Genomic DNA, 25,357 nt, shown 5'->3' on the forward strand with positions numbered 1-25,357 from the left:
CCCAAGGCCTGATACCTCCAAAGTTGCGACGTTTTGCTACGGGAAAGGCGAAACCTGCCAATGCAGGGAAATTCCTTTCCGGCCCTTTAACAGCGACCTTAACGTAGCAGCGCCCACATACCTGTGAAGAAAAGTTAACCTGGAAAACCTGTGAAGAAAAGTTAACCTGCAAAATAAGACATTAACTGAGGGTGGGTAGGGTGGGAGAAGCTCTGGAGCCAAGTGAGGATTCCCAGGTAAGCTCCTCCCTCTATTGTGTGGGCAGGTAGTCCCTCCCCTACCTGGCCTGGTCTCCTTGGCAACGCTTCCCCCAGGTGGGATTGGACAACTGACTGAGGTAGGCAGAGACCTCCAGGCAAAAGCCATGCCTATGCTGATGGAGCTCCTCCAGATCTAGGGGCTGCGCGCATCCACGCAAAGGGCGCCCCCTGTTTTAAGCAGGGAGCAGTCATTCTAGAAACCACAAATAGGGAAGAAATCCCGCTCTCGTTATTCTCAGTTATTATTTCAGCACAACCTGTTTCTAACAAACCAGGTCGGGGAACAGCGGTATGGCGGCACTGCGCCTCCCCGCTGTCCCCCGAGCTTGTGGGGCTGGCCGATGTCTGCCCGGCGCGTGGGGCGCTCTGCTTCAGGGCGTCTTACGCGCCGGGCGGCAGGCTGCTATCCGCAGCATGGGGAGCCCTGCAGGAGTTCCCGTGCACCTGGGGGTGTGGCTAGCCATCTGTGGGGGCGGGGCTAGCATCCCAGGGGCAGGGCGAGCGTCCCAGGGGGTGCGCATCTCAGGGGTGAGCCGCCTGTGATGAGCGTCCCAGGGGGTGGGGCAGCGATGTCACAGCCCTAAGGGATGACACCTGGGGCGGACCGCACCCTAAACTGCATCCTAAACTGCTCATCCCAGCAGATATTGAGATAGGTTTGCCCTCCAATAATCTGATTATTATCCCTCCCATTGCTTACCAGGCATGCTGTGAGCTGCCAAGCCACTGTCTGAGGCGACAGCAAGATTTTTATTTTATTTGGAGAAAGAAGACCTTTTTGCAGCCTTATCTTTAAGCTATCATCAGACGTTTTGCTACATTCACCTGCCCTACAAAGGTTACACTAATTTTGGGGCAAGGAATTTGTCCCTTCTCTTCTCCAAAGCTTGCAGAATTCCCAGGGAACTTTGAGATTTGTAGCTCTGTGAGGCAAATAGGGGTCTCAGAATGTTCCCAGGAGTCTTTGGGGGAAGCCATGATTGTTTAAAGTGGTACTGCTTTAAAATGTGTAGTGCAAATGGGGCTTTGGACTGGCCAAGCCTAACAAGCTTGAAGTGGCTTGGTTCTCCTTCATCTTGTTTATTAATGAATTGGCAGGCAACATGTGCCAAACAGTCCTCTTTCTGGAGAGAGTACTGTATATACACTTTTGTTGTTGTTGTTTAGTCGTTTGGTCGTGTCCGACTCTTCGTGACCCCATGGACCAGAGCACGCCAGGCACTCCTGTCTTCCACTGCCTCCCACAGTTTGGTCAAACTCATGCTGGTAGCTTCGAGAACACTGTCCAACCATCTCGTCCTCCGTCGTCCCCTTCTCCTTGTGCCCTCCATCTTTCCCAGCATCAGGGTCTTTTCCAGGGAGTCTTCTCTTCTCATGAGGTGGCCAAAGTATTGGAGCCTCAGCTTCACGATCTGTCCTCCCAGTGAGCACTCAGAGCTGATTTCCTTCAGAATGGAGAGGTTTGGTCTTCTTGCAGTCCATAAGACTCTCAAGAGTCTCCTCCAGCACCAACTCCAGTATGTACACTAAGCAGGCTTTATTTCCTCACCAAGTTCTAGGTGATCCCCCTTCCCTTTCCCTCCAGTGTGTTCACTCATTCAGTAATTTTACACAAAACCTGATATCGTTTATTTATGGCTTTTTCATTGGTCTCTTTCTTGTTTAATATTCCTCTTGTCTAAAACCAATAAAAACGATTTTAAACAAGATCCCAGATTTGGAAAGATTTCAGATGCTTTTGTTTGTTTCAGATTTTATCCTTTCGAATTGTGCAGGGATGGGGGAGAATTTGAGCTGGCTTATGCTTTACTGTAGGGACGCGGGTGGCACTGTGAGTTAAACCACAGAGCCTAGGACTTGCCGATCAGAAGGTCGGCGGTTCGAATCCCCGCGATGCGGTGAGCTCCCGTTGCTCGGTCCCTGCTCCTGCCAACCTAGCAGTTCGAAAGCACGTCAAAATGCAAGTAGACAAATAGGTACTGCTCTGGCAGGAAGGTAAACGGCGTTCCCGTGCACTGCTCTGGTTCGCCAGAAGCAGCTTAGTCATGCTGGCCACATGACCTGGAAGCTGTACGCCAGCTGCCTCGGCCAATAAAGCGAGATGAGCGCTGCAATCCCAGAGTCGGCCACGACTGGACCTAATGGTCAGGGGTCCCTTTACCTTTACCTTTATGCTTTACTGTGGGTCATGCTGCACAGCAGGGTTGACCTCAGATTTCAGGGAGCACTCGGCACAGTGCCCCGCAAGCCAAACGTTTTTGGGCTGCATCAGCTTTTAGCTTAGGGAAGGGTGAAATGCACTGCAAAGCACTTTGCATGTTTACGATGAATCATGGTTTGAGGCTCTAAGGGAAACCTGTTCTTGTGACAGCCAATGAGAGGCACCTCCTTTGAAAAAGCAACTTAAAAGAGCTTGCAACAATTGGCAGGAGTGACACTTAAACCTGGAAGTTGTAAATTCTTTGGAGCTTTCAGCACTAAAGAAACCACCCAACTTTGTAAGAGGAATTTTGGTCCTCTTTTGAGGACTATGAAGGAGGACTGAAAGATTCGTAGATTTCCCCTTCTCTGTTCCAGACTCTTCTCAAGAGTATCCCCTTGCGTAATTTTCAATGCTGGCAAAATATATTTGATACTGTCAGTGGGGCAGGTCACTCTGTAAATTGACTTTGTATCACGGGATTAAGGAGGGGGAATTTGGCATGCCTCTTTTAAAACCAAATCATGAGGCATTCCAACTCAAGCAATTAATCCACCCCATCAGTTGAACTGGGACTCAGTTCAGGGATATTTTCCACTAATGCTCTCCCTTTCCTCCCTCACAAAACAGAATCTCAAGAAAATATCCATTTCTGGACTTGAAATCTGGGCACAGTAGTCTAAACAGCTCATTCTTCCCTCTTGGTTCCCTTTTGAGATCCCCTGTGGTTTCTGCATTCGTTTAAACACCAGCAATATGAGGACTGAGAAGCAAAGGGTCTCCACAGGGTCCAGGACCTCCGTATTTAAGAGAAGAAAAATCCTGACCATGCAACAATAATCCAAGTAAAGGAATCAAAACCTACATGGCTTCAGAAGATCAAGATGACTTCTTTTTCCTCACAGTGGCTTATGGTTCAGTGTGTGCTACAGTCCCTCACTATATTTGAAAAGTCGTGTGAAAATAGATGTGTGAAAGCATTGGCTCTGGGAGACAGATCTTAAAGTGAGGAACATTGAGAGGGAATTGGCATATTTTTGGTGTATGCTTCCATTGAAAACCATTTCTGCAAACATTAAAGAATCAGCACTGAAAATAATCTGTAGGTAGCATTGGATTTCTGTACACCTCACCACTCATTAAGGACCCGGAATCACACAACAAAACCAAATATTTTGAATAGCTCACTTTATTTAGATTGTTGCTTTGGGTTTCGTTTTTCCTTCTTCGACACTTTGAGATTCTTCTCTTTTGGTTTTTAGATATGTGTTTTATTTTTATTTTTTGAAGCGGGGCTGCTCCCTCCTTATCTCCCTCTCCCCATTTCCTCTGTTTAAAGCCCCATGTTGTACATTAAAGTGAGTCTGCCTACATAAGCTGAAAGAGGTCCATCTTAGGTATTTGTACTTTTTTTAGGAGATGAAAACCCGGAAATATTAGCTAAACAGAAAGTAGAATATATGATTTTTGTTTCGGCATTTCTAACACCCTGGGCTTGCAACAAATGCAAAGGGCATGCATGTGATCATTTAAGCACCTGTTAAGGTGAATCATACCTGCCCATAAATAGGACGCTCTGGGTATGGCGGTTTTTTATAAGGAAAATGAAGTTGCGATTAACTATGACTTCACTTAGCATGCTTGTGGTAGAAAAGCCCACCCCAGTGGCAGCTGCTGCCTCTGTGCCTTCTTCATTGACCACGACATAAGATTTATGAATGGCATTGGACACAAACAGGTTTTTGCTTCCTGACATGCCGGACAAATCAGCCTTTCCTCGTGTGAACACATCTGTCATTCCTAAAGCTACCAAAACTTTGTTGAGCTCATAAGTTTCTTCCAGCTCGAACTTCGGCACATAAATGTCTATCTTTTGCTTTTGCATGTTTTTCGAACTGGTCCATTCTTGAAATTTTGCATAGGTGAGTTCCTTTTCAACCTGTCAAGTAAAAATAATAATCAATGCCAATTAAATATCTGCCCCCAGAAAAAGACGTGGGAAAAAGAGAAAGACAAATGTTTATTTATTAAAGCGTAGGCAAAGAATACAGTATGTCTAAAAGCTCCAATATTGTTTACAACCTCCCCCCCCAAAATGTTTTGGAAAACCATTAAATTTGTCTGTGAAAATGGTGGTTTCTTTAAAAAAATATCTGTGGAAATGTTTTCACAAATGAGGAGAGGAGAATCCTTAAGTTCAGCAGCATGTATTGTCTCTGCTTTATAGTCCTTGATTTAACTTCTGTTTTAAAAGACACAATGGGCACATTCTGGGTCACTGAAAAGTGTACTAATCCTATACACATTTCCCAGGGCATACAGTCCCAAGGAGAACAATGGGATTCTATGAAATTGCACTGTAAACATAACAGTCCAAACCTCCTTTGTGCCAAGGGTGTGGTGCCCCTCTGTCCCACCTATCAGACAGAAGTTGCAGAGTAATCAAGAATATGGTTGTTAATAAGTCCCCTTGTTGCAGCCCCATACAAAGATGGTAAAGGTAAAGGGGTAAAGGACTTCTGGACTGTTAATTCCAGTTGAATTTGGCTATGGGGTGTAGTGCTCGTATCTGCTTTCAGGCCGAGGGAGCCGGTGTTTGTCTCCAGACAGCTTTCCGGGTCATGTGGCCAGCAGGACTAAAGCGCTTCTGGCACAACGAGACACTGTGATGGAAACCAGAGTGCACAGAAACACTGTTTACCTTCCCGCTGCAGCACTGGTATGCGTTCAAACTCCTAGGTTGGCAGGAGCTGAGACAAAGCAACGGGAGCTCACCCCACCATGTGGATTCGAATATAATAATAATTTATTATTTATACTCTGCCCATTCCAGCCACTCTGGGCGGCCCCCAATCAAGTGTTCAAAACAATACAGCATTAAATATTAAAAACTTCCCTAAACAGGGCAGCCTTCAGATGTCGTTTAAAGATAGGATAGCTGCTTATTTCCTTCACATCTGAAGAGAGGGTGTTCCACAGGGTGGGTGCCACTACTGAGAAGGCCCTCTGTCTAGTTCCCTGTAACCTCACTTCTCGCAATGAGGGAACCGCCAAAAGGCCCTCGGCGCTGGATCTCATGGGGGTGGAGACGCTCCTTCAGGTATACAGGACATCTGACCTTATAATCTGCAAGCCCAGGAGGCTTAGTGGTTTAGACCACAGCACCACCTGTGTCCCTGGGCACATCCACAGATACACTTGTATTAACAGACATTGACAATGCAGGCCTACTGGATTGCCTTGCTCTATGTCTGTTAAAGTTACAAAATAAAACAGAATTGGCAACTGACACGACAAAAGCTACAGTTCCTATATCTCTATATTTCTCCAAGATTTCTTCAGTTGACTAATCAGTTTATTCTCATTGATCAGGTTTTTTTAAAAGCAATGTATGTATGCCCGCTACAAAGTTTTGAAAGTTGACTTCAATTCCTTGATCCTTTTCAGAAATCAAAGCAAATTACCTGGTGTATACCTCCTTTCTTGTCTGGCAGTAGAATGAACATACTCATCTCATTCTTATCATAGGGAAGCTCAAGTATTTGCAGCGATGGATTTTGTATATAGGCCACATTGAATTCACCTTCCTTATTCATCATTGGCACATTTTTGCTCTGATTCTGTAGTGAATAAAGCAAGTAGTTAAGCATAAAATGTCATTTTTCTTGTGTGTAAAAGAGGTGGCTATAAGCCATATGAAGTACTGAGTATAGTAGGATAGCTGCAATGATTTCCAGTGTTGTACCTTTTTTGCTTAGCACCTTCGAACATCGGACCACTCTGGTATAAAACACAAATGTATTCTGTATCCCCAATGTACAATGCAATAGTCAGAGCTGGCCCACCAATGAGGCAGGATTATTATTATTATTATTTATTGAATTTTATACTGCCCTATGCCCAGAGGTCTCAGGGCAGTTCGCATAAAAAGATCACAGTATATAAAATAAAAATAAAAGCAATAATACTCCCCCCCCCCAAAAGAGCCACATTTTAAAAGGGCATAGGATGTCAATCAGATCAACCAAAGGCCTGGTTAAAAAGGAATGTTTTTCCTGGCGCCTAAAGGTGTATAGGGGACGCGGGTGGCGCTGTGGGTTAAACCACAGAGCCTAGGACTTGCCGATCAGAAGGTCGGCGGTTCGAATCCCCGCGATGGGGTGAGCTCCCATTGCTCGGTCCCTGCTCCTGCCAACCTAGCAGTTCGAAAGCACGTCAAAGTGCAAGTAGATAAATAAGTACCGCTCTGGCGGGAAGTTAAACGGCATTGCCATGCAGTGCTCTGGTTCGCCAGAAGCGGCTTAGTCATGCTTGCCACATGACCTGGAAGCAGTACGCCGGCTTCCCCGGCCAATGAAGCAAGATGAGCGCCGCAACCACAGCTTTGGACAGATAGCTGGCCATAACAAAAGGTGTTCCCATCCCCACCAGCTTTTCGGCATATTGTACCTCATTAATCCAGAAAGGTGCTTCCTTGGTGAGTTTCTTATCAAATTGGGACTTCCAGTTTCCTTTAAAATATATAGCATTCGCTAAGACCAAGATAGTTGTTTCGTCAATAGATCCACTGGCCATCAGGTCCTTGATTTTACCTTTTTAAAAGACAGATTCAAGGCAAAATATTTACTAGTCAAAATGACAATGAAATTTTCAACCATGTTAGTGTGTAACATCTAAAACATGAAGCTTATCCACCATTAAAGGGTTCATTACTGCAATGGTTCTAGGGGTTGCTCGTGCGTAAGCCGGTGCAAACACCTGGCTGGATTGCCTGAGTGAACCTTTTCTGTCCGGACAGCCACTCACCCGTGGCTGTCTCAATCGCTGGCAGAATCCGTCAGTGGGCGTTTCTTAAACTTCTTCCAGCAAAGAAGCTCTTTGACGCTACTCTCCTCCTACTCTCTCTGCGCAAAAGCCTTCTTCGCAAGGATGGCGTAGGCAGCGGAGGACCTCTACTCTCCCCGCCGGTCCCCGGCAAGGAGTCATGGGACCGCCTTGCCGCTTCCCCCATCTGCCCCCCTTCTCCACTGGTGCTACGCTGATTCTCTTCCCCAGAAGATGGGCTGCCTCTCCCAATCCCAGGACGCTCTCTGGAATCCCTCTGGATTTTGCTCTCTCCCTCCGGCACTGATGGCAGTTCCCTGACAATTACTTTCGTATATTTTAGAATTCTGTGGGCTGCTCAGTTCTTCTGGGAAACAAATCTTTCAATGTCATTCAGTTTCTCAGTCTTCAATTACTTTCCCGCCATTTTAGCATTTAGCTTGTGATTTATTTCTTTTTTTAAAAAAAGACCGCATGAACATTTGTATGCATTTTTTGCATGGAATTTTGCCTCATACACTTTTTTGCAAGCAATTTTCTTCAATAGAACACATTCTTATATGTCATTTTCACTAACCTGCATTTTTTTTTTTTTGCCCTCCTTTCCTCAATATATGCTTTTTCGTATGCATTTTTTGGAATGGAAAACTACAATCAAAAAATTGTAGATGTGTGGATTTCAAGTGCTAGATGCATTTCTGGTCCACATGTTTGTATTCGAAGTGTGAATTAGGTAAGTGTGAATTAGGTAAGTGTAAATTAGGTAAGTGAACAGATTTCTCCCATATCCCTTTCCTTAGCTGATCCATTTCCAAATAAGTGAGACATAACTTCTGTTCCTTTACCATTTGTTTGCTTTTCAATCCAAGTGTTAATCTGATTTCTAGCTTCCTCTGGTTTTTTCTCAAAGTCTACTTTTTGCAACTCAGCATGGTACATCTCCTTCGTGCAATGTAAGAATTGCTGTATAGAATAATAATAAAAAAAATTAATGCAATTATTATTATTTAAACAATTTCATTGAATTTGTATGCCATCCCTTCCTCCAAATCAGCCCAGGGCAGCAGAAGCTATGGATGTCATGTATATGTAATTTGAATTTCCCCATGTTGCTCTCCTATTACTAGTTGTTTAGTGCCTGCTGTTGAAGAGAAGTAGAAAGCTTAGTTAAAAAGAAATATAGAATACAGTCATACTTTGGACATCGAATGGAATCTGTTCCGGAAGTCTGTTCGACTTACAAAACATTTGAAAACCAAAGCGCGGCTTCTGATTGGCTGCAGGAAGCTCCTGCAGCCAATCGGAAGCAATGGAAGCCCCGCCGGATGTTTGGCTTCCAATTATAGTTCACAAACCGGAACACACACTTCTGGGTTTGTGATATCCGGGAGCCAAAACTTTCGGGAACTAAGCTGTTCAACTTCCAAGGTACGATTAATACTGTGGCATTTATGGAGCCATTTCCCTATTCAGAAGCAGTAGATGGTTCCTTTGCTTTTCCAGAATATTCCTCAAGGAGGTGCCTTCTGGACACTGAGCGTCGCTCAGTTCTTCTGGTAAATAACAGTTTGGAGGTGAGACACATGGAGCTCACTGTGGTGAAGCCATAGGTCCATTCTGCTTTTTCTGCTGCACACCAAACTATCTGTGCCTTCCCCTTCCTCTCAGGAACCACCAATGTTGCTCAGTGTTCAGAAGGCAGGTGAGTAATGTTGTCCTACCTGAGCCACCCCATTAAATGCTACTGTGCTCTTCCTGACTTATGTCAGCCTTCATTTTCTTTCATGAGACTTCCCCCTCTTACGAATGTCAGACAAAGATGGAGTTGAACTCATTTGTTGATTTAATATATTTGTGCCCCACCTTTCTCCCAAGGGGAGAAACTTGTTGAGCATGGGCTCAACAAGTTTCATTTGTACAATACAGTGGTACCTCAGGTTACACACACTTCAGGTTACAGACTCCGCTAACCCAGAAATAGTGCTTCAGGTTAGGAACTTTGCTTCAGGATGAGAACAGAAATCGTGCTCTGGTGGCGTGGCAGCAGCAGGAGGCCCCATTAGCTAAAGTGGTGCTTCAGGTTAAGAACAGTTTCAGGTTAAGAACGGACCTCCGGAACGAATTAAGTACTTAACCCGAGGTACCACTGTATAACTTCCCCTGTGTCTCCTCACCCTGCTGTGTTTCCCCCACAGTGCTTCAGATCTACTTTGGAAACTTGGGTTAACCCCCAGAGCAGATCCGAGGTGCAGAAGGGAGGAGAGACACTTCTGCTGCACAAGTGTGAATCATTCTACACATGCACTGGCTTTGTTGGATACAATGCACAGCCTATTATAGATCAATAATAACAAATATTTTTATTATTTAAATGCTGTCCATCGGACTGGGTAGTCCAAGCCACTCTGAGTGGTTCCCAACAGAATATTAAAAACAAAATAAAATGTAAAACATTAAAGACCAAACTTCAAGGTCCCCTGGCCAGAACCCCTCTGACATGATTTTATATCTCCTCGCAGACACAGATGAGTATGTGACCTGGCGTGTAGGACTCTTTGCAACTGCCGCTAGGAAAATTAGAGCAAATTATATAGCCAAGGTAGCCACTAACTGTAAAGGAGATGAATTTATTTGACCCTATCTACGTCAAGCTATATTCTATCATTACCACCAAACTCTGAATATAATTGCACATTGTATTAATTAACATTTTTTAATATATTAGTGGCCATGTGATAATTTTAGCTTATAAATTTTATTGTTTAATGTCTTAATTTGTATATTAAGGTACTTTTATAGCTCTGTTTAGAGTAGGTAATGTCTTGATAATATACATGTTTTACGTTTTTTGTATCAATTCAGTATATTTCCTTTTAAATATACATAGCCTTTGGCTATGTGCAATAAAACTGACTGACTGACTAAAGACCAAACTTCAAAGGCCCTACAACTGCTCCCATGTACCATTTAAAACACCTTCCACTGTCAAGAAAAGAGATACTAAATAGGCATCAGTAAAAGGAAGCGGAAGCATTGCTATCAATTTCATGTGGTCTCTGCTGCTCATCCAACACAATGTGTCTACACAGGGAGGAGCATAGAAAGTGTTCTTCCTTACCTGTAGAAATGTGTATTTCTCTTCTCCATAAAGCCTATTGGCAATGCTCAGTTCGAAATTTTTGTCATGATGGTTGATAGCTTCTAAGAGTGCTTTGAATTGGATGTGTGGTCCTCCCGGTCTGTCACACTGTGTATCCTTTAAATAGCAAAGGCTGTTTAACAGTACATCGACATTCTCGTAAATATGGCTCCCAACGCCCTCCAAACGATTATGTGGACCAATCCCAAATCCGGAGTCAAAGTGAGCAGATAATGGATAAATTGGGGGCTCTTCTGAGTGGAAGCAGGTGCACCTGAAGGCATCCTGAACCAAACTGAATTGCTCCCGAAACTCCAGGACTGCCTTGGAGCTGTCTTTGTATATTTCTGTTGGGGAATAATGTTCAAAGTGCTTTCCTTCAGTAGGGGTCAGCGGGGCAGGGCAGTATACCCCTGAGCTCCAGTAATAATAATAATAATAATAATAATAATAATAATAATAATAATAATAATTTATTTATACCCTGCCCATGGGGATTCGAACCGCCGACCTTCTGATCGGCAAGTCCTAGGCTCTGTGGTTTAACCCACAGCTCCACCCGTGTCCCTAGATCCATATTATTCCCCCCCCCCAAAAAAAACCCTTAGTGAAAGAGAAATGATATGCCAGTACTTTTTCAGCCGAGCCTGGAGAGCTTCCAGATCCAGTGACCTCATCGAAGTGAAGGACCTGCAACACAAAATGTGGAATGAGAAACCACAAATCTACTCCAAGTCACTTTGCCATCTTCTTTTCATCCTCCTCCAGTATAATGAAAACACTTCATTTGAGCAGGGGGCTTATTGGAGTTTAGGACAGGGGTTGGGAACCACGTGTCCCTGAGCTGTGATAACACATCTTGCTTAGCTTCATGGAGAAATGTGTGTGTTTGTGTAGAAATCTCTGGCTTTTGTGGGGCTGGAATATCACCTACGGTACAGAGTGTTGGGATACTGCCAGGGAGAAGGAGGCATCAGGCAGGCCACCGGTCTCCCGTGGAACAGCATCAGTCAATTAGCTGCACGAGCCTCAGAGACATTCCAAGACTCTTGCACACCCTTTTCAGCAGTCTCCACAACGGAAGATTCAGACAGCTTTATTCAACGTAGATCAGAACAGAGGAAAAACATGACTGCTTGCCTCCATGTCCAGGAAAACAGCCGGAACAAAAGCTATATACAAAACGGAAGTTCCCAGCGAGAAAGTAAACAGGCATGTGACACACAACAATCATGCCTGACTCTTTTAAGGTGGAACGGAAATTTCCTAACACAGAGGACAGAGTCGTATCTATCACGCTGCCTCCTTTTCCTCTGACCCCGCCCACTTTTGTCTCTGGCCACACCCAGCACTGGCATGCAACCCCTCAGAAAGTTTCCCACAAGGGAATGCTGCACTTGGACTGAAAACCACTTCCCACAACTGCCAATGGGTATCATATAACTAATAGTTGGCCCTTCACCCGACCTCAGATGTTTTTTTTGGAGGGGGGGAGACTCTTTTTGGGGGGGAAGCCAGTGTGGTGTAGTGGTTCAGAGCGGTGGACTCATAATCTGGTGAACCGGGTTCACTTCCCCACTCCTCCACATGCAGCTGCTGGGTGACCTTTGGCTAGTCACACTTCTCTGAAGTCTCTCAGCCCCACTCACCTCACAGAGTGTTTGTTGTGGGGGAAGAAGGGAAAGGAGAATGTTAGCCGCTTTGAGACTCCTTCAGGTAGTGATAAAGCGGGATATCAAATCCAAACTCTTCTTCTTTCTCAGAGTCAAAACTAAAACATTTCCTTTTTATCACAAAGGAACCTAATGAAAGCCATCAAGGAGGAAGAGTGGCTAGCAGGAGAAGATTCCACATGGTTCAGGAGAATCGGGTGGCCATCTTTTCCCTAACTTCTTTAAATGGGTCTCCTCTGACCGGTACTCAGTCAACTACCACCCATTGTATTATCTGATCTTTGAAATAGGAGGCATTTGCATAATATGACACTTGGCATACACACAGCAGTGGTGGTGGGGTGTTTCTTACCTTCTCCATCTGCTTAGCAGTGTCTCCTCTGGCTCCAAGAGAGACCATGCCCAAAGCGGCTGCAATGCTCATGGGGGAGAAGCAGATGTTCCCCGAAGTGCCGTCCATCTTCTTGTGTAAATCAAAGGCAAATTTGTTGATTGCATCCACAAGGGTAGTCATGGTGCTGATTGTGATATCTGGGACAAATATCATCAGGTTAATTCTTCTGGTGGACTCCTTTGTATATAATCCCTTCTTATTGGTCTTATTTTTGTCTAAAGGATGAATATCTCCATAGAAAGGTGTTCACTGTGCCTTCAATACCACGTTACTTCAATTTTATTTAAAACGCCTACACCCCACCTTTCTAAAAAGCTCAAGATAGAGAATACGATCTTGATGTCAGTGTGGCTTCTAAACACTGACTTGAAATGTTCCTTGAAAAAGTTTTGCCCTTAACAACAAGCTTCTTTATAAGGCAGGCTCTGGAGGCAAGATTTGTGTGTGGCGTTACAGGCTGTTGCTCTGGGCAAGATGGCTGAAGAGCAGGGCGAGATAGAATGATTCTCTGTATATAGTTTTATTTTACTTTATTAGACCAGTAGTTACATAAGTTAGATAAGCTGTAGTGTGAACTTAACAACAAATACTCTAAAAAGGACCTGTTTTAGCAGGACTTTCAATGCCAGTCAAGTTTTGAACTGTCAACAGTTCCAGTCATAAGATCCATATTATTTCCTTATTATTTAGTTCAGATAGGTTTCCTGGAGCTTAGGGGCAAGTGAATGAGATTCCCTGACCTCACTGCCATATTATTCCAACTCATTCCCATCCCAGGGAACACAGTGTCACCACCACAAAGAAGACACTGCTTTTTGGGGGGCTACATATGTTGCCCCTTTCCCCCATACATACAAATAAACAAATAGATGAGCCTATGTATAAAGTATCTGTGCTAAAGTGATGTCCACCTTTTTTGGGGGTGCTGTGTTGATAATTTTTTTAATTGACTTATAAAGTATGTATGGAGAGGTAACCAGAATAAGTGCTCTTAAAATACATTTCTTGAATTTGGTTCCTCTCCATGGAAATCTAGCATTGTGCCACCACCCCAAGCCTGTGTCCCTTAGATGTAAATATGGATGTTCTAAGATTGAAAACCCTTCCTCAGTTAACAGAAGAGAGAAAAGCCTGTATGAAGCTTACCTTTTCCTCTGTGGAAGTGATTCCAATGCAGCTGATGGACCTTCTTTCGAGGCACCACTATTTAAAGCTGGAGAATTGCATAAATCAAAGAATTGTTTTTGTTACGCACAGGTGCAATTTGGGAGTTCGTGGTGCCGGAAAATTGCATAAATCAAAGAATTGTTTTTGTTACGCACAGGTGCAATTTGGGAGTTCGTGGTGCCGGAGAATTGCATAAATCAAAGAATTGTTTTTGTTACGCACAGGTGCAATTTGGGAGTTCGTGGTGCCGGAAAATTGCAAATGAATCTGCAATTCGTGGTGCCAGAAATTGCAAATGAATCTGCAATAGCAAGCCAGATTGTCTAGAGCAGCAGACAGAGGAATCCTGGATCTACTGGTGTTGCAATTTGGGAACAGAGGTGGGGCAGGAGCTCCTGTGCCTTCAATAGAATTTGAGAAGGTGTAGCTTGTCACGAGAAGGTCACTTGAGAAGCATTTCCAAAACAAAACAGAAAACCCTTCCCCAGTTAATAATCTACTCGTGTTGCAACTTGGGTTTATATTTCAGCTTACTTGGCACATCAATTGCAGAAGAAGTTGAAACAGACCAGAAGGTTCGTGAAAATAGGAAGGTTTGGAAAATAAGACTGAGAAGGCATTCTGCCAGGTCAATTCCCTCATCCATTATCAAATCATGGATGGTGTTGGTCTTACTAGTCATTGACCTGACTTTGCACAGCACTACCTTAAGGTCATGTGGGACACCCTTGTTGATACCAGTATCTGCCTGGCCAAGACCTGACACAGAGGCAAGGGTAGTCTTCAGACAGTGACTAAACCTGACTCCTGAGTAAAAACATAAACTGATCCTAGTGTAACTCTTCCTCCTGCCCATGATCACTGAGATTGAGTGTTCCATTGTCTCTGCCCCAGTGGTGCCTGTCCCAGCCATTATATTGGCTAGGGTCCACTCCTGAGGAAGCCCTGACCCTCTCCCCTTAAAAACAAACTTAACTTATACAAAAGTAATGAAAAAAATGTACATATAACAATTTTTAAATGGTTTTTTTTAAAAAATCTCCAACACCATTCAATCATTCAAACTGGGAGGTGGCGGGGAAGGGGTTTGCTGATCTCAGATCAGATGTCTGCATAATTTTATTTGTGTATAATGTTGAATGAGTGGACAAGAGGGTTTTTGGCTTGTATACGGTGCTGTGAGACTGGGAACTAGGCCGCCATCTTGGCTCCGTGAAGGCCTGGCCCCCTTAGCACTCCCATCCTAAATCTAATTTCTCTCAAGTAAGTGTACCACAGAGACGCACACTAAAGCATGGCAAACGTGTGGTGAATATCAGAAGTCTCTAGAAGTATGGCTTTGCTGACTGGGGCTGTGTAGGTGTAGTCCAAAAAGTACCTGGAATGCACCAGCTCCAAGACGGCTACTGTCTGGTGAAATATGGTGCCAGCACTTTATTTACTCTCTGACACAATATCAGAAGTGTTAATGAACAGTAAGCTCAATTAGTTGGGCCAGGATGTTTGCAGCCTGAGGTCAGAGAAGCCAGAATTACTTCATGAGGAAACATAGGAGCTATCTAAGCAAACAACTGCCTCTCCCCAAGCTGAAGAATATCACTGCTCATTGGTGATGCCCACTGGTAACATTCCCAGATGTCTTTGGGGGACACCAAGTCTGCTTAAAGTTGCATGGTACTGTTTTAACCTTAGATGGATCCATGGACTGGCCAAGCCTAACAAGTTTGGTTTGGTTCTCCTTCATCTTGTTTATCCATGGACTGGCAGGCAACACGTTCCAAACAGTCCTCTTTCTGGAGAGACTGTACACACTAAAGAGGCTTCATTTATGTTAAATAGTGGGTAGACATGGCAGACGACACAGCGATTTCTCCAAAGCAGCTCTTTATTTTGTAAGCTGGAACAGAACTGAACGGCAAACAGCTCAGCCGGCCTGCTTTTATAGGCAGCCGGCTGTCAACATTGTAGCAACAACAACCCATGGTTTCCCGCCTAAAATAACTGATGTGGACCTGAGTGAAAACTATCTACAGTATCCCCCTGCTGGCCCAGGGTGAGAACTTCAGTACATAACAATATACTCGCCAAGTTCTAGGTGACCACCCTTCCCTTTCCCTCCGGTGTGTTTACTCACTCAGTAATTTTACACAAAACCTAATATCGTTTATGGCTTTTTCATTGGTCTCTTTCTTGTTTGATATTCCTCTTGTCTAAAACCAATAAAAATGATTTTAAACAAGATTCCAGATTTGGAAAGATTTCAGATGCTTCCAACAGTTTGCTTCAGATTTTATCCTTTTGATTAGTGCCCTGGGATGGGGGAGAATTTGAGCTGGCTTATGTTTTTGTTGTGGGTTCATGCTGCACATCAGCTTTTAGCTCAGGGAAGGGTGCGATGCACTGCAAAGCACTTTGCATGTTTACGATGAATATGGTTTGAGGCTCTAAGGGAAACCTGTTCTTGTGACAGCTGATGAGAGGCACCTCCTTTGAAAAAGCAACTTAAAAGAGCTTGCAACAATTGCCAGGAGTGACACTTAAACCTGGAAGTTGTAAATTCTTTGGAGCTTTCAGCACTAAAGAAACCACCCCATTTTGTAAGAGGAATTTTGTTCCTCTTTTGAGGACTATGAAGGAGGACTGAAAGAAATGGAAATGTTTTGAGTTTTCCAGGTTGGGTTGAATTGCCACTCTTAAAATAATGATCCTGCCTAGATTTTTTCCTCTCTGTTCCAGGCCCTTCTCAACAGTATCCCCTTGCAGAATTTTCAATGCTGGCAAAAAAATGTTTGATAAGGTCAGCGGGGCAGGTTACTCTGTAAATTGACTCAGTATCACGGGATTAAGGAGGGGGAATTTGGTATGCCTCATTTAAAATTAAATCATGCAGGGGAAGAAACCGAGGATAAAATATAAATTGTTAATGGAGACTAAGGAAAGAGGTGGCTTCTCTGTGCCAGATTTGAGATTATATTATGAGGTGTCCTGTCTTTGCTGGCTCTGGGAGTGAATTGTCTTAAAGCATGTGGATATCTTAGACTTGGAAGATCATGATAATAGATTTGTTTGGCATGCATATCTATGGCATGAAAAAACAAAAGTGCATAAAGGTTTCCTAAACCACTTGGTGAGAAAATCAATTTACTCAGTGTGGGGAAAATATAAAAACTTATTGGAACAGAAAACACCTTGGTGGCTCTCTCCATTGGAAGCAAAATCTCTGAAAAAAGTTAATGCTAAAAGTGAGTAGCTAAGTTTCAGTTGGCAAAAGTGGTCAAAAGTGGGCTAACTGGGGACATACCTGGGCTAAGTTGGCTAAGGGGACTGAAGTAGGCTAAGTGGACTGAAGTAGGCCACTTCAGTCACTTTAGCCCAGTTAGCCCCCTAAGTCTCCTTAGCCCACTCCAGTCCCCTTAATTCCCCTTAGCCCATTTAACTCCCCTTTGCCCCTTAGAACACTTGGCCCACTTCAGTCCTCTTAGCCAACTTAGCTCACTTTAATCCTCTTGGTCTACTTCAGTACCCTTAGAGCACTTAGCTCGTTTAAGTTCCCTGAGCTAGGGGTACTTAAGAAATCATACTCTACAATGAACTCCCTTGCAAATGAACACTGCAGAACAATTTTATTAAATGCTTTGTTTATTGAAACATAGCCAGAGAATGTCTCAAAAGCTATATGAAAAGGTTTTCATGTGAAGCAGCCAGGCTACAGTTCCATGTTGATTTGTGTGATCCTATACATTGTCTAGCGGACGCGGGTGGCGCTGTGGGTTAAATCATAGAGCCTAGGGATTGCCGATCAGAAGGTCGGCAGTTCGAATCCCCATGACGGGGTGAGCTCCCATTGCTCGGTCCCTGCTCCTGCCAACCTAGCAGTTCAAAAGCACGTCAAAGTGCAAGTAGATAAATAAGTACCACTCCGGTGGGAAGGTAAACGGCGTTTCCGTGCGCTGCTCTGGTTCGCCAGAAGCGGCTTAGTCATGCTGGCCACATGACCCGGAAGCTGTACGCCGGCTCCCAATAAAGTGAGATGAGCGCCGCAACCCCAGAGTTGGCCCCAGAGTTACCTTTATACATTGTCTACTCAGAAGTAAGTCCCATTGAGTTCAAAAGAGCTTACTTCCAGGCAAGTGAGCCGAGGACAGAAGCCTCATGCCAACTTTGGCCTTTCCAATTCAGTGATAGCCACACAAATCTATTTCAGTTGCTCAAGCTGAAATGTATTATGAAGCAACAGGAACACTGGTACCAGGAAGCAGTTTCCACACTAGTGACATTTTCCTGCCTCCAGGTGCCATCTCCGCACGCTTTTCAAAAAAGAAGAACTGAGGTACAAATAAGTGCAGTTTATTTCATCACAGTGCTATATTGGAAGGATGGGTGGAACTGAACAGAACTAAAACTGCAGATTACACAGGAGACCAACTATCAACCAAGTGGACTTATTCTGGTTCTCTCATTCATATATATATATATATATATATATATATATATATATATATGAAAGGAGGAAAGAATATATATTCTCTCCTTTTTACATTTTTTTATGTTTTATATTATTATAAGTTCTTAGAGTATTTTGTGCAAAAATTCAAACACATTGTTTAAAACATTCCTTTCAGAACATAGGCATTTCTGTTTAGGTGGTTGCTCTGAAGTCTTGGTTATCTGCTCAAAAGCTAGGGCAATATTCCGAGGTCAGGGCTGGATCTAGAAACACCGAAGAAGGCTTTCAGTTTAAAGCGTTGTAAATTTAAAAAAGGGAAAACAGGTAGAGAAACACAGGACTCCATCTGGTGGCACAATGCTATATCGCACATACAAGACATTATATATATCGCTTTTTCTTTAGCAGTCTTGCTGAGTCCTAGGTGGAAAGATATTCTTCAAAAAGATGTAAAGTGACTGAAGAAGGTATTGCAAAGAGGCAGGGTAGCAATCCTTTAAAAAACCATTAACTCACCATGAAAAGTAGGCCCACCACCAAAAAAAGAGAGTTTTCTCTGACCAAAGAATATGAGGCTCATAAAGCATTTCCTATATCTGCTTTCCACTGACTTTGTTCCGCGAATCAGAAATCTTCCTTTATTGTGGTCTTGCAAATCTGCCGAAAACAAGTATGCTTTGGGTGCATTTGTGAAGGACATAAAAGAGGAAAGGATGGTTAGCCAGAATCTTTGCAGGTTCCCGACGTGGACGCCTATCCTTGGGGCAATGGACTGCCTCTGCTTCTTCACCACCCTCCTCATCAACCTCAAATAGAGCATTGTGGATAAACTGAGTCAGAACCACATTCTCTGTTGTAGTTGCTCCAGAGAAATCTCCCTTTTTTCGATCAACCAGGTCGATTTCAGTTCTCTTCTCTGAGCTGAACTTGGGAAGAGCCACTTCCAACTCTACGGGCTTCAGATCACAGGATAAGTCAAGAAGATGCTCAGGGCTTAGTCCACCTTCCAGCTAGAGGAACAAACACAGAAATGGCAGTGATATCATTTCAGTCCCATGTTGAATCAAAGCAATGGTGACCACAATAGATTAGCAGGTAATAATACGTCCTTTCACAACAATATTATTAAATCCATATAAGTGTTATGGAGAAGAGCATCATAGATATTAGTGGCCGCCGAGACCATATAACACCGGTCCTGAAAGACCTACATTGGCTCCCAGTACATTTCTGAGCACAATTCAAAGTGTTGGTGCTGACCTTTAAAGCCTTAAATGGCCTCGGCCCCGTATACCTGAAGGAGCGTCTCCACCCCCATCGTTCAACCCGAACACTGAGGTCCAGCTCTGAGGGCCTTCTGGCAGTTCCCTCGCTGCGAGAAGTGAGGTTACAGAGAACCAGGCAGAGGGCCTTCTCGGTAGTGGCACCGCCCTGTAGAATGCCCTCCCATCAGATGTTGAGGAAATAAACAACCACCTGACTTTTAGAAGACATCTGAAGGCAGCCCTGTTTAGAGAAGTTTTTAGTGTTTGATGTTTTGTCGTGTTTTTAATGTTGTGGCTGGGGAAACCCAGCCAGATGGAAGGGGTATAAATAATAAATTGTTGTTGTTGTTGGCATAGGAGCAGGAATATGATTTACCTGTTGAAGAGCTTCCGCACTGCAGTCTACTGGGAGCAATACAAACAAGCTCATTTCATTGTTTTTGTAGGGAATCTCAAGAACCTGGACTTGGACATTGCATAGGTCAATTGTCCCTGCATTGTAGACACCCTTCCTGTGCATCAGCTGCACGGTATGACAATCCTTCTGTAAAGAAAAGAAAAGGAGTAAATATTTAAAAAGAGCAAAGGAACTTATTTTGCTTTAGGAGGTTCCTTCCTTCCCCTGATTCTGAATATCCAAGTTATAAAGGTGAGATTTCCAGGGAAGTTTTCAGGGAAGTTTTTAATCTGTGATATTTTACTGTATTTTTTGTTTCTATGGAAGCCGCCCAGAGTGGCTGGGGAAACCCAGCCAGATGGGCGGGGTATAAATAAATTATTATTATTATTATTATTATTATTATTATTATTATTATAGCCCAAGAGTCTGCCTCTGGTTTGCTGAAAAAGGGAGAGATAGATAAAATGGGCACCATCTGTCAAGCCCCCTTGGAAGAAGAAGATATGCAAGATTGAGGGGAGAGGCCCAATAACTTCTGTTTATCCTGAATGAATAAATCTGGAAGAAATATAATGGTAAGGATCGCCCCTCTAAAATGCAAGAAGTAGTGAGCCTTCTAGTTCTTTGCAAGGCTACATGATTCCATCAAACTCCAAGAATGAAGAGAGAAGATTTTTCTCTTCCAAGATTTCAGCATCAATCCTGCTAAAATAAGTTATCCTCTTCCTTAATTGAAATAATGAGACTGGTGGTTAGTGGCCAAGTGAAACTCTGTTGTTACTCATGGGGCTTTAAGACATCTAAGCCTAGTTGTGTGGGAGCCATCATCTAAAAAGGGTTCAGTTCAGCGCTGCAGAGCCTTCCTTGCATCAAGTATCTCAAGTGACTTGCATCAAGACGCTATTGGGGCAACTGAACTCCCATGAAAATCAGGCAATTTGGGAGTTGCAAGGCCACCCACCTACTTGCTCTCATTGTCTCTGCACAACAGAAGCAAGGAAGCTAGACATATATTTACAACTCACCTCATCTGCATGGTGTGGGTAAAACGGGGCTTCTTCTGTGAGCTCTTTGTCAAATTTCACTTCCCATTGTCCTTTGAAGTAGAGAGCATTCACCAACAGGAGCTGACCCAAGCAATCAAAGCTTTCCTTGGGGAGAAGATCCTTGATTTTACCTAGCAAAGAAATGGATACAATAGGGTTAAGAAAAATATCCAGGTTTTTGAAATATTATATTCCATAGTATCACTTCAAATAAAAAGGAGTGTACAACATGTATGCTAGCTATTTATGGAGGGTAACTGGAGCAGCTTGAGTAGATTAATTAGATTAAGTACTTAATTATACCCTGAGTGGCCCTTTGGGGTGCTTTAAGAAGAAAATAAAATATCATGAGCACCAGTTTTCATTTTACCATGTTTGGAGGACAGCAGAGGCGACAATGGTTTCTTAGGTTATTCTTGGAGAGTAAAATGGATTTAGATGCTGATTTTTAGATCACTCAAATGAGGAACAACAAGTAGAAGCTTTCCTTTCACAAAAGTTGTCAGGAAGAATTTGTTAGTACATTGTGTGGTCTTACCATGTGTACGGATTTCAACCCAAAGGTTGATGAGTCTCCTCACTTCCTCGGGGGCATTGTGCAAATCAACTCCATCCACTTCAGTCAGGTACAGTTTCAGAGCACAGAATATGAATTTCTAGACAGAATTAGAAAAACTGAATCCATGTATCAGTAAATTTAAAAGAATAACAAATCGGTTATAACATCCAGGTTCGTCTCTGATTTGAGATTACAGTGGTACCTCAGGTGAAGTACTTAATTTGTTCCAGAGGTCTGTACTTAACCTGAAACTGTTCTTAACCTGAAGCATCACTTTAGCTAATGGGGCCTCCTGCTGCTGCCATGCCGCTGGAGCATGATTTCTGTTCTCATCCTGAAGCAAAGTTCTTAACCTGAAGCACTATTTCTTGGTTAGTGGAGTCTGTAACCTGAAGCATATGTAACCTGAAGCGTATGTAACCCGAGGTACCACTGTATTAGAAGTACAGCTTCATGACCTCAAAGGTTTTGCATAATAGAAATGTTATTATTATTGATAGCCTTCTGGAAGCCAGCAGAGATTTTTATTGATAGGCTTCCTTCTTAACCACTGGTATTTCTTAACTACCTTAGATTTGCGGGTCCTTCCCTACTTTCAGAACACTGGGTTTTAGTTGTGGAGTACTTCATGCAACAGGAAATCATTACTGTAATAGTTCCCTCTGGTTGCCTGGGAATGAGGCACAGCTTTGACAGACACCAGTAGATGATGAACCCATTTATGCAGAATACAGTCAATTGCAGGTTGCAATGTGCACTTGGTTCTCACAGTGCAGTGGAGCACCCACAGGGGCCAAAATTAGAGTTACCTGGATGAAGGCAATGTCCTTGTTTCCATAGAGCTTGTTGGCAAAGCTCAGGGTATAGTTGGCGCTGGGCTCATTAAGAGTCGCAAGGATTTTGCTGAATGCCGTATGGATTCCTTCAGGCTCCTCACATTCATAGCAGGGAACATCCTAAGGATTCAAAACAGAAGGTTAATTCTCAAGACTCTTGGCTGCTAATCTCATTATTAACTTCTCTGTGTCCCGAATACATGCAAACCAACAAAGCCAAGCGACCGGATTTTTAATTCTTTATCGGCAAAGCGCTCAGTTACAGCAGCTGCTAACGTGCAAGAGTTTCAGATGATTTCAGGCAATGTATTACTATAAGATCCAGTGAAAAGTTGGAAGGAAACACACAAATCCAGATTTAAAATCCCTGCCCAGCAGTGAAATTCACTGGATGACCTCGGGTCGGTCACTATATCTGTAACATTGATCTAGATCAAACTTCTCAAGTGTTTCACAACTTAGGCATTATGGCAAGGTGGCTGAGGCTCAGAGCAAGGAGGTGTGTGGCAAATGTCTCATCTGTTGTCACAAGGTTTTAAATGTGATGGTTTAGGATGGGTTTTTGGATTCGGACAGCTAGCATCTTTATTCTGTGCCTGCAATGAAACATCTCCACCAATAGGTTCTTCAATTCCAGTTGAGTTAGGGCAGGCACATCCAACTCCTAAATTAACTGGCCGTGATCTACCCATTGTCATTGGAGTGGGGAGAAGCGGGCATTTGGGGGGGGGTTGGCCAGAGTTGTTGAGTTGTTTGGGGGGTAGACAGAGTTTCTGAGGTTTATATGGGATGGGGGCGGGGACGATACTTGCCCTCGATCAACCGTGATTGACAAGGATCATGCAGGTGATCTACCTGTCGATCGTGGTCGACCTGTTGGACATCGCTGAGTTAGAGGAAAGGATTAAGAAATCTTCATTGGCAGAAGATTGAGAATCGTGGGCTCAGGGACAGAGAATTATAAAGCGCCAAAATCGAGATGTGGAAAATATGGAAACAGTGAGGAGAGGAAGGACTAAGATGTGGAGAGACCATGAGGAGCTCCAAAAAATTAATAATTATAATTTGGTCTTTTTTATTTTAGTTTTTTATTTTAATTGGAGTATTGTGATTGGATATATTAATTGGATGTTTTTTATTGGAAAATCAAAAAAATATATATTTTTTAAAAATCTTAATTGGCATAAAAACACACGAACCTTTCAAAACGTCCCATAAACCAAGGGCTGCATTCAACTTAGTGCTAATTATCTCCTTGTATGAGCGGAATAACTTTCACTTGCACATGGGACTTTCCTCGCTCTCTTCACCTGTGCCCACCAAATCTGTTCTGGTCCCCGCTTTAACCCTCTGGAGCAGATTTGGGGGTGGCATATTTGGGATATGCCTGGAGAGGAGAGTGGTAATCCCAGTGCACAAGCAAAGATCGTTTCACTTCTGCAATTATTTAGTTAAATACTGCCCAAGATTGCACTAATACTGCAATACTGCAATCTTGTGCCTGTTTCACTTGAATTTTACATCTGACTACTTTGCCGCAAATGCATTTGTGGAAATGATGTCTGCACTCTCATGCGAAGAATTGATTGAACACTCTTCCTTCAAATATATTTTCCCCCCAACAGGCACGGAGTTTGATGTTGAGTTTAAACAGGAGAAAATGTTAATATGCCACTTGGATTTAGGGGATAGGGAGAATACTCCTAAACTTTATTCAAGCAATCCTGTATGTACATTTGAAGTTCTTAATCTGGTTGATGAACGTCCGAGGCTTTTGGCTGCTTCCAGATATCTACTCTTTCTGGTTTTGTCACTCTCCTTCACTTCATCCCAGTGAAGGACTTTGAATGAAAAGGTAACATGGCTTCAGTTGCATAGGCAAAATAACAGCTGCACTTAAGAACTTGAAATATATGGTTTCCTAGGTCTCATACACCACAAGGTGTCACTGTCAATCAAACACAGGGCAGATCTCTGCTTGCATTTCAAACTTGCAAATGATTTTACATTTTTGGAACCATGCCAAATTAATGATGCAAACATCCATTGAGCTTCAGGCAACCTGAAGTTTGAGTTAATATTACGTTCAGTTGATAGTAACAAGTCACATTGGGATTGAGAAACAGAGGAAAGGGATCTTTTCTACATATACATATATTTAGGGTTGCGATATTTCAAAATCCGGACACGAAATCTTTTCTTTTCTTTTTCTTTTTTGCAAAATCTCCAAAGAAAAAGAAGTTTGTTAGCTATTTTGGGTGGGGGAAATTCGCCCCCCAAAATGTCTGGTTTTCCCAAACATTTTGACCTATTTGAGAAAAAGATTGCATGGACACAATTTTCAACGGAGGAATCCTGGCTATGTCCAGGAAATTCCAGATATATGGCAGGCCTACATATATTGTCTATGAAGCTATTCAGTAGTATTACATCTCTACACATGTATCAGCTTTTGTACACAGCCTTTCTTCCAGGCATGCACCTTCTAAGACATCCTTGTTTAAGATGCTATTTTAGGATTGTAATGAGAAAGTAAATGTTCAAATTGAAAAAATAATCAAATAGGCTCAGTACATATGAGGAATCCCTTTGGATTCGGAAACAGCATTTCTATAATAATTTTCAGAAACTGATCAACAATTTTCCCAGAACGATCTTGTTGCTTACCTACTACTGCATGACTGGAAGACTCTAAATGCAGTTTAGATCTGGATCTCACAACTATGGGACCTAATATTAATGGACAAATTGACAGAACCCATGTCTGAGAGAGTTGACCAGACAAGAAAATCACTGCTTTTCAATCAACCTGGCATAGTTTTATTACATATGCATCATCAGTAGTGGTTATGGGCCTCTAAGTACACATGGAAACTTGTTATAAACACCATAATTCATTATAATTTGTTATAATCACTATAATTCAGTTTAAGAACTGAAATGACTTAAAAGTTAAATGTAATTAAATAGATATCTGGTGCCTCTGTATGTGTGGATGGTGGTTTATTTAATACTAATTTTTGTTTAATTAAATAAAAGAAAAAGGGGAGGGGGGATTTAAATGAATTGTAACCAGTGATTATAACAATACAGTGGACCCTTTGGATATGAATTTAATTCATTCTGGGGGTCCGTGCGCACCCTGAA

At 42.9% G+C, this 25,357-nt stretch overlaps 2 protein-coding genes across 2 annotated transcripts in view; both read right to left on the reverse strand.

Annotated features, from left to right (window-relative positions):
• The window catches only part of LOC310682048 (uncharacterized protein), a 32,021-nt gene extending 18,261 nt beyond the window's left edge, over positions 1 to 13,760 (reverse strand). Inside the window, exons 1-8 of the mRNA XM_083450293.1 lie at positions 13,637 to 13,760; positions 12,449 to 12,627; positions 11,057 to 11,113; positions 10,403 to 10,540; positions 8,130 to 8,247; positions 6,910 to 7,052; positions 5,925 to 6,080; positions 4,004 to 4,399 (exon numbers count right to left, since the gene is read on the reverse strand). Of these exons, the coding sequence (XP_083306419.1) occupies positions 4,004 to 4,399; positions 5,925 to 6,080; positions 6,910 to 7,052; positions 8,130 to 8,247; positions 10,403 to 10,540; positions 11,057 to 11,113; positions 12,449 to 12,610 (1,170 nt within the window). The 5' untranslated portion in view covers positions 12,611 to 12,627; positions 13,637 to 13,760. The remainder of the gene's footprint in view (positions 1 to 4,003; positions 4,400 to 5,924; positions 6,081 to 6,909; positions 7,053 to 8,129; positions 8,248 to 10,402; positions 10,541 to 11,056; positions 11,114 to 12,448; positions 12,628 to 13,636) is intronic.
• A 4,921-nt stretch (positions 13,761 to 18,681) lies between these two features.
• On the reverse strand, positions 18,682 to 24,972 carry LOC310682049 (serpin B3-like; the record flags this gene model as incomplete). The annotated part of the gene is made up of 7 exons (XM_083450294.1): positions 18,682 to 19,114; positions 19,746 to 19,913; positions 20,795 to 20,946; positions 21,354 to 21,471; positions 22,184 to 22,330; positions 23,945 to 24,051; positions 24,930 to 24,972. 7 exons carry the CDS (start codon positions 24,970 to 24,972, stop codon positions 18,743 to 18,745), a joined length of 1,107 nt encoding a protein of 368 aa, XP_083306420.1. The 3' UTR covers positions 18,682 to 18,742.
• Between the last annotated feature and the right edge of the window lie 385 nt (positions 24,973 to 25,357).

Source organism: Podarcis tiliguerta, assembly GCF_965153285.1.
Source record: "Podarcis tiliguerta genome assembly, chromosome: 7".
Taxonomy (NCBI): Eukaryota; Metazoa; Chordata; class Lepidosauria; order Squamata; family Lacertidae; genus Podarcis; species Podarcis tiliguerta.